This window comes from Parasteatoda tepidariorum, chromosome 3 (genome assembly GCF_982258835.1).
Source record: "Parasteatoda tepidariorum strain Cologne lab strain chromosome 3, Ptep-v5.0, whole genome shotgun sequence".
Lineage (NCBI taxonomy): Eukaryota > Metazoa > Arthropoda > Arachnida > Araneae > Theridiidae > Parasteatoda > Parasteatoda tepidariorum.
This window is the reverse complement of record NC_141757.1, coordinates 9,440,684-9,450,649: the sequence shown is the minus strand read 5'-3', so window position 1 is coordinate 9,450,649 and position 9,966 is coordinate 9,440,684. Positions and strand designations below refer to the sequence as shown.

Below are 9,966 nucleotides of genomic sequence, written 5' to 3'. Positions count from 1 at the left end.
AATCATTCATTTTATGAACTATCAACTGAATAAATTTTTACCTATTATTTGCTATATTTTGTAGGCAGCCTTCCGTGAATTTCATTCCTATCATTTTGTCAGTACACCAACAAACGAGATTGCATAAAATTTTTTCTGCTTCAACTGCAAGACCCTCACTTAGCTGACCCTAAGAAAAAAAAAGAATTTAAGTCTGGATGAACTCAAAATCGTGCGAAACTTAGAAAGGTACTTGAAATTTAAATATTCAAAGAAACTGAATTTTTAAATTAGGAAATATTTATGCAAAAAGTTTTTTTGAGTTCTCGAAATTGTTCTAAAATTTTAACCTATAACGGCAATTTTTATATAAATATACGTTTGAATTCCACATATGTTTGTCTAAAAGAAGAGTTGTGTAATTTGTAAAAGACTGTTTTAATTTGTGTATATTCTCATTCAACTGATAATAAAAAATAATTGAAAAGTAGCTTCAAAATTTTATGGCAATTAAAAACTCTTGCTACAAAAAATTTTTTACTTCAAAAAGTACTTTGAACTTAACACTTACGAAATTAATAATGTATCTTTTTCATAGCTAACAACATAGATAGGAAAAAATCCAGTAGATTTTACGAAATAAAATAAATTTTATGATAATTGTTGCATAATATACTAAATATTTTACAGATAGGGAATTTTATGGTCATCAAAAGTATAAAACATGCAACATTTTGCAGTCATGATTGGCATTAAATATGCTTGAAATGTTTTGTATTATGTTTACTCATAATTTTGAATATTAATAGGAATTATAGTTAAAAGATCAAATATAGTTTAAAGAATTTTTTTAATTAATTTAAAAAAGTTCTGAATAAAATTAAACTGAACAATTTAGAACAAAAAATAAGTTTAAAACTGATATCAATAAATGAGGCTAGATTCGTTATATATAAGCAATACTTATTTAAATATTCAAGCAAGCAAAAATCAGTGCAAATTTTTTACTTTAATAGGGATTTTTAGGAAACTCACTCAATAGGGATTTTTTTAGGAAACTATCACTTTAGCGAATTTTTTAAAATGTACAAAATCCAGGAGAAACTAGCAAAATCCAGTAGTCTACTTGAAAATGCAGTAGAGTTAGCAGCTATGCTCTTGAGATAAAAAAATTCTTTTAATCTTTTGTTTACAACTAGTTCAAGCAGTTGACCCTAATAACAGGCTTTAGCATGTTAAACATCATAAGCTAAAGATAACTTTCCCCAATGTTACTTTGAATATATAGCATTTTATCACATTCTTATTCCACAATTCTTATTCCATAGACATGCATTTTCTGTCATACAAGCAGGGTTCGTGATTTTTTTGATTTTTTTAAAAAAAATCAAAAGAATCAGATTTTTTTGATTTAAATCGGATTTTTTTGATTTAAATCGGATTTTTTTTTTATCTAAATCAGATTTTTTTGATTTTTATTCAAATACACTGTAAGAACTTTAATTTATGATTAAAAAAATTATAAATGTTTAAACAAATTAACTTAATATTAAAACTATATTGTAACAATATTTTAGAAGCTCTAACTAAAACATGGCTTTGAATGCATAGCAACCATTTTGAAAGAAATGCATGATTAAAATTTAAAGAGTAGATGAAATAGAGAATTTAAAGAATACTTCAGGGGTCTGTTTGGGTCTTTCTGAGAGGTAAATATTTTGTGAAAATTAAAAATTATATTAAAAAATCAACACAAATATAGTAAAAATATGGATTTATTGTTTCTTACGAAACACAAAAATAAAATTTTAAGAATAAGTATTTTGTGTGATTATTCTATCATTTTTCCTAATGTTGAATTTGTAAAGGTACCGGCTTGGACAGACCCCTGTGCTTTAACTATTAAAACAAAGTTTCAGTTAGCAAACCATAACTTTAATTCAAAATTGTGATTTCTTTTTTTTTTCTCATGATTTTTAAAATGACAAAATAAATGTAGCAGACTCTGTTTATAAATGTTAAAAAACATCTGAAGTATTCATCAAAAAATAAATAAATATTTAATCTATATATTTTTATATTAAAATATTCACTTTTAATTCTATATCAAAATAGATAAGTTAAGCTAAAAAAAAATTAGAAAATCTATGTATTCATTGGAATTTTTTTTCACAAAATTTCTTTATAGAAAATCAGATAATGTCAAAGATACTGTAAACATATTATGAGAAAAAAATACCAGTTAATAACCCTACTGCATCAAATAGACTTCGAAAGAGTTTGAAAGGGAGACACTACAATAGGAAAAAAAACATCTGAATTCATCAGCCCGTTTTTTTCTTCTTTTTCTGTTTTTGGCATATTACGGTAATTTCTTTTTAATATAACCTCAAGCTTCAGAAATATACATTTTCCACCAATAAAATATGATGTAGATTTTAATTAACGCTTTTTCATTCAAAAGGTAGAATTTTAATTAACATTACTTGTATTATTTTTTGAAAAAAATTCATGTTTATTAATTACTTTCTACAGCTATGCAAGTCTATATTAAGACAGCATTAAATGTTTACTTTAATCTGTACTTTCAATCTCAAGAATCAAAAGATTTTTAAAAATGTAATTTCAAATGTGTTGGAATTTAACACACACCAAGAAAGTAATTTCGTTAACTAAAATTAATTAATGCAGCAATTTATTTAAATTAAATTTTAATACTAAGAAAAGAAAATAATAGAAGTATCAAAAATTTAAAACACTGTCTTTTAACTTTTAAAATCAATATATATAGATAAAAAAAAATTAGTTGATTTAAATCATGATTTAAATCGTGATTTAAATCAAGCTGATTTAAATCAACGAACCCTGCATACAAGTACTTAAAAGCTAAAGAAAAAGTGGCGAAAGTTCCTTACTAATAAAGAAAATCATGAAAAAATATCTAAATTTTGAAAATAAATTTTCTTGGTTAAGAGGGAAATCTTAAAATTTAAAGAAAAAAAAATTTAAAATTAAAGGGTAGTTTCCAAAAGGAGAAAAAAAATATAATACAAGAAATTAAATGACATATTTAATTCAAAATATGGACTTTTGGGACAAAATGATAAAAAAATAAAGGACATTAAGAGACAATTTATATAAATGTAACAGTTAATCCAACAGTTGGAAAAGCTGGATCTGTCTTTGTATTGTAAATTTACCAAAGTTCATGATTTTTTTAATTTAAAAAAAAAAATAAAAAATCAGATTTATTTGATTTAAATCAGATTTTTTTTTTATTCAAACACACTGTAAAAACTTTGATTTATGACTAAAAAAACTTTATAAATGTTTAATCAAAATTTAAATTAAGATTAAAACTATATTATAAGAATACTTTAGAAGCTCTAACTACCTAAAGCAATTTTTCATTATAATAGCTTTGAATGCATAGCAACCATTTTGAAACAAATGCATGAATGAAGTTTAAAGACTAGATGAAATAGAGAATTTCAAGAATACTTTAATTATTAACCTTTTCCGGGGGGCTGTGACAGCAGTTGTCACATCTGATCTTGGGATCCTGTGGTGGGCATGTGACACTTTCAGCGAGAGAATAGGGGAAAAAATCTCCTCCTCAGTTAAGAGACAGGATCAAGTTACAGTGGGATTTGTTTTATTGTTTTAGTCACTACGAGAGGTCTCACCTTTTTAAGTTAAGGGGAGAAAAGTTTTTTTACATTTCCCACCTACCTTCAAACATCTATTCCAAGTTCGGGTACATTTTTGTTTGTCTGTCGTTTTCTTAGGTCTTTTTTAGTCAGTTTCATTATTGCTATTTTTTTGTACAAATTTTTTCGTTCTAGTTGTGAGTTATATTTTGAATAAATTAATTTCTTTATTACAAATATAATTTAACGAATATTTTCAATTGTATGTAAAAGATATGGAATAATCAGAATCGAAAAGCGCTCTTTTAAGTAAATTAAATCAAATTGAAATGAAATATCAAAGCAATATATTTTACATAAACTCAAATAAATAGTTTTTTTTTTAGGTTATGTTTTAAATTCGTGTTATTAATATAGTTATTGGAATTTTGAAATTTTGCTTATAATTCCTGCAGTTAAAAAAAATTTTCTTACATGATTTTAAATAAATATCTGCATTTCCGAAGAAAAATATATATACTTAATACTACGTAAGAGTATTTACACTTTTGGATACATAAATATTTTAAATGTCACATTTATAAATATATAATTTATAATTACTAATGTATTTTCTATGTTTAAGAAATTGAAATCATAAACGCTATTTTTAACTTTCTTAAGAAAACCATTTTCCTTTTGTGGCAATTTTCATTTTTCTTTCCTTCTTTCTACACACAGTATAACTTTCAGTTATAGTTCCTAGAAATTCTTTTAATATCTCAGTTTTGTATCTTTTTATAAGATTGAAGCTAAATTTTTGAACAATAAAATTCTACAAATCTCTTACATGAGTAAGTTGAAGTCAATTGTGAATGACTATGTTTTTCAAAAAAAATTTAAAAATGCTAGGGAAAAAAATTATATATGCTATGCAGTTTCTATAAAGTGCTTACTTTTCATGATATTTGCAGCAAAATAAAAGAAATGAGCCCGATTGTTATATGTTAATCATTTGCAACTGAAGCACATTAACTGAAATATTTATGAGTTTTCGCATTTTTGGAACTATTTTAAAAAGACATAAAGGAAGTTGAAGAAAAATTTTGTTTGAAATTTAGAACGCATATTAGATTCTAACTAAGAGTTAAAGGGATAAATGTGCTAAGAATCGTGTTTTAAATTTAGAGTTCGGTAAACGCATAAGATATTTCTTAAAGGAATGATATAAACTATTATGAACTATTTTGAAAATTAATTCAAAAATTTTTTTATGTTTATTTTTAAATAATTAACAAAGTTATTATAGTTTATAATTTCTTAAGAAATCTTAAAAATTTATAAAATAAGAAGAATTTATTTGATAACATAATTTTCAATCGAAATGATCTTACTTTCTTAACAAGAGAGGATCTTTCAAATTAGCCGGGAGTTAGGGCAAAATTATCCTCATTTACCTTGCTATCTTATTTCATTATTATTATCAATAATAATAATAACAATAATAAATAAATCATTCTGCTGAATAAAGAGAAAAAAATATTTATCATTTATTGAAATGACCGGTATTTTTCATAAGTCGATAGCTCAAAAAGATGAAAATAAAATAATTCAGTCAAAGAGTTAATACCAAATTAAATTTCCTATATTTTCTTTTCCATTGGCTATGACTTAAATCCATTCACTAATAACTCAGACTGAATAGACCTGTCTACAAAAATATGACATTACAATTATTTATGTTCTTTCCTAAGATTTAGTATCTTTCGATAAGATATTAAATTTTCAGCAATGTTACAAATATTTATAAATTAAAATATTGATATTTATACTGTATAATATAGATATTTATAATTAAATGAATTAAGACCACGAAAAAAAACTCTTCATGCATATAAAAATTGATTCAAAGAAAAGTCGATTTTACTCGCGAGTAAAAGGGTTTTTCCGCATTATGACCCGATTTCACGGCATGATAACTCTCAGGAAGAACTGATTTCACACTTAAAACATATATATCCCCATACATATATAAATCCCCAAAATGCAAGAGAGGAAGATCTGTTCATTATTTACTTGAAAAATGGATATGGACCAAGCTTTTCCCTTTGGTCCTCAAAATTTCCGACGTTTTTTAACTCAATAAAAGAGTGTTTATTATCACTGTGCACCTCATTAGTTTGTTTATTTTTTGCGGAAACATGTAAATAAACCAATCGTTTTAATATGGCATCAAAGAGCTTATAAAAAAATAGATATAACTTTAATAACTGATTTAAATAACGCCAGCGATACCAAACTGAAATTTTCAAAAACTGAGTTACCCGTTGAAACAATATTCCAAAGAACAAAGTTTTTTTTAACTATTCTTCAAATGTGTTATAATACTTCTACATTTTAAACAGTAAAGTGTTTAAATGTTTCAAAATACGTTGAAAGTATTAATGTAAAGCAATGACACACTACAATTACACTAATTTTAAAGTAAATATATGATGAAAAATATTTGATAGAACGAAAAAAAAACTTTTTAAACAACCTTTAATAGTAATCAAACGTGAGAAAGATAAAAGATTCAATAAAATTATTTTCATGATGGAGATTTTAATTGTTAATATAGTTTAAAATAGGTATTGACATTGTAATTTATAATTTTCTTTTTTATTTGTCCTATATGTATATATATATATATATATTGATTGTGTGTGTGCATGCATAATACTTTTGTAGTCAGCTTAATGAATAGTTTTTCGGAACTATGGTTAGGATTATGTGTTGTTTATAGAATTTAAAACAATAAAATGAGGAAATTGTGACACACCGTAATAATTCTGAATGTTTGTAAAACACTATAAATAGTCGACATGTGACATTCGGAATGTAGTTTTTTACCCTGAATCCTATAAAACCACCAAAGAAGTTTTCCCGCGCTTTTTCAGTTGTCAACAAAAAACTGGAATCCACCCCCAGTGGTATTTCTATTATCCTGAACTGCGGTGGTGTAAAAGATAGCAAATGGCGTTTAGAATAACAGAGGGAGAATAAAACTCTCGGGGATGTTTAACACTCATCACTTGACTTGTTTTAGGGATTAGCGGTTCCCTTTCTTGAATTCATCCCCCAGTCTCAAAAAGAGTCCACCAGAGGATCTCGATTTGCTATTTTTCCGCCCACGTGAAAAGGTTAAAACTAAGTTTCAGTTATGAAACCATAATCTTAATTTAAAATTGTGATTTCTTTTTTTCTCTCTTGATTTTCAAAATGACAAAATAAATATTTAATGCATATATTTTTATATTAAAATATTCATTTTTAATCCTATATCAAAATAGATAAGTTAAGCTAGCAAAAATTTATAAAAAAATATTTTTTTTCATAAATTTTTTTAATAAAAAATCTGATTATGTCAGAGATACTGTAAATATATTACGAAAAAAAAAATACTAAAATGTTTACTTTAATCTGTACTTTCAATCTTAAGAATTGAAAGATTTTTAAAAATGTAATTTCAAATGTGTTGGAATTTAACACATACCAAGAAAGGAAGTAATATCATTAGTCAAAATTAATTAATGCAGCAATTTACTTAAAATAAATTTTGAAACTAAGAAAAGAAATAATAAAAGTATCCATAATTTAAAACACTGTTTTTTAACTTTTTAAATCAATATATATATGCATAAAAAGCAGTTGATTTAAATCAATGATTTTTTTTACAAAAATCACTTGATTTCAATCATCAGGATTGAAATAGTGATTAAAATCAACAAATCCTGAAATTTACTGGACCATCTTATAAAGAATTAGTTCATTATCATAATGAAAACAAATTAAAATGACAGTGCAAATTAGTTTTGTTTGATCTAATGGGGGAAAAAAATTCTTAAACAGACTGTCAAATGAACAGAATAAAAAAAAAAAAAAAAAATAAGTAAAAAAAGATCTTTTAGCAGAAACCAACATCTTGGAAATCAATTATCACAGAAGCAATAATTAAACAATCAATAATTTTTAACAAATTAAAGAAATAATATTTTTTCCCTACTGCTAGCAGAAAAAAAAGAAGATGGTAGTATAAAACCCAGGAAACATGAGGGGAAATTAAAATAGTGCAAGAAAATTAATAAATATGTTGTTTGTTCATTTGAAAACCTGCAGATTTTTTTGGCACTCAATAATGTATTTTTTTGCTTTTAGCATGCAAACTATAACAGGGTGCGTTGCCAAATCTTTAAACTAAAACTAAGCACCTTTTAAGTACTTTTCAAGCATTAAAAAATATTTTTTAATAGTATACATACATTAACAAAATGCAAACTAATTTTCAAAGACTTCGTATGATCAAGATAAAATAACTAGTTTCTGACAAAGAACTCTTTTCTTGATTATATCAGACATCATAAAATGATCAAGAGATTTTTCGGTTCGATAACAGAAGGTGGAAAAATGAAGCCTGAAATTGAGATTATGTGGCAAAATGCAAGAGCTGCACATGAGAGTGCAATAATCTCACCGAACTCAGCCCAGTAGACGCACATGCAAACTCGCAAGTATTTCATCAAACATGTAAAATGATTGCTGCTTTCATACACTATGGACCAACGCTACTCCGAAATGGATTGTGAAAACGTTAAATAGAACGAAATTGAATGTGAAAAGCATGCTTTAGCATAATATGTGGCAAAAAACAACACGGTAAAGAAAAAAAAGCACTTTTTACATACACCCCATGAAAAAAGCACTTTCAAGGGTTTTTAAAATACGAAAATCGAAAATAAGCACCTTTAAGTACTTTTTAGGAATGCTATGCACCATGTTAAAACCTGCAAATTTCTGAAATCTTTAGCACTCAATACAGTACTTTTTTGATCTCAGCATGCAAACTGTAAGTTTATATTAATTTAACTAACTATTATAATATGCACCAATAAAAAGAAAAAAATTTTTCAAGGTAAAAGGAATGAAAAACTCACCCCGAAGGTGGAGCATGGCGTTGAGTAGCAAGGTACTGTCCACACTCGTACATGTCGTTATCGATATTGTCACTGAATCCAGCAACATTTTCTTCCCTCTCCAAAGCAACTTTAACAAGTTGCGGCAGAATTTCCGGTGCTTGCTGCCGATGAATGGATTTCTTTCCAGGTAAAGAATTTATTAGTTTATGATTCCTAGAATTTACAAATTTCTTATTTTTTCCCTCGATATCCTTCGAGGGAGAAACACACTTCATAGCAGGGTTCTCCACACTTTTGTCCTCGGAAAGTTCAGCTTTTGTCATTCTTTTATTCATGATGCGTTGCTTTTTATTTGCCACTAGTCTGGCTCTGTTTCTCCTAATTGTTTTTTGACTCCAAATATTGCACAATTTATTGCACTCTCGGCCCAAATCCTCAGAGTTCTCCATCAGCGGGGGTCTACCTATCTCGGCGGGATCCTCTGAGCAATCCCCGGCGTCCATATCGCTGTGACGAACACGGGTGGTCGAACGTGACCGGGACACACCGGATGCCACTTCCTGCCGTTCTGATGCCTGTGGCATGGCTTGTTTGCACTGCTCAATATCACAAGGACTACTAGGTGGACTGTCGCCGCTGTCTTCAATGCTGCTTTGAGGGTGATCACTTACTTGAGAAGTCATCTAGTAAGACACATGTAAAACATTTAAAGCATTACCTTTTTTCAAACAAGGATAAATACAGTTTATAATATCTATAATGAAATAATTAGAAATACAATAGCATAGCTGACACCATGGATAGGAAAAAATCCAGTAGATTTTACGAAATAATATAAATTTCATGATAATTGTTGCATAATGTACTAAATATTTCGCTCATAGGGAATTTTCGGGTCATCAAAATAGAAAAACTGCAATATTATCCAGCTATGGTTAAACATACTTGAAATGTTATGCATTATGTTTACTCATAATTTCGAATATTAATAGGCATTTAATTCATCAATGATAGTTAAAAGATTTTTTTAAAAAAGAGGTTCTGAAGAAAAGTAAACTGAACCTTTTACAAAAGAAATTTTTTTTAAAACTGATTTCTATAATGAGGTTCGCTTCATTATGTATTAGTAATACCTAGGGCTGCAAGTTTGTTGCAGGAAAAAAAACCACTAACTCGAGGAAAAATCGCGGGAAATTTTGAAAATTACACAAATTCTAAAACTAAAAAAATTTATTATATAAATGATGCAAAACACAGAAATTGCGCAAATAATAAAAAAAGCGTAAAAATACACAACAAAAGTATTTCTTTGAATTCCAAGCAGTATTAATATTTTTATTTAAATGAACAGAATTTTGGTACAAAGTATTGTACATTGTCAGATTATTCTCATTTATGCTTCG

At 26.8% G+C, this 9,966-nt stretch overlaps 1 protein-coding gene across 1 annotated transcript; it reads right to left on the bottom strand.

Moving 5' to 3' along the window:
* Positions 1-41: 41 nt before the first annotated feature.
* Positions 42-9,069, bottom strand: LOC147812758 (uncharacterized). The gene is made up of 2 exons (XM_087158758.1): positions 8,582-9,069; positions 42-169 (listed from the first exon to the last, which is right to left on the bottom strand). The coding sequence occupies exons 1-2, from the start codon at positions 9,064-9,066 to the stop codon at positions 160-162; spliced, it is 495 nt and encodes a 164-aa protein (XP_087014884.1). The 5' UTR covers positions 9,067-9,069; the 3' UTR covers positions 42-159.
* Positions 9,070-9,966: the final 897 nt, after the last annotated feature.

Excerpts from the sequence above, each read along its gene's own strand:
- LOC147812758 (XM_087158758.1), bottom strand. The coding sequence starts at position 9,066 with ATGGACGCCGGGGATTGCTCAGAGGATCCCGCCGAGATAGGTAGACCC.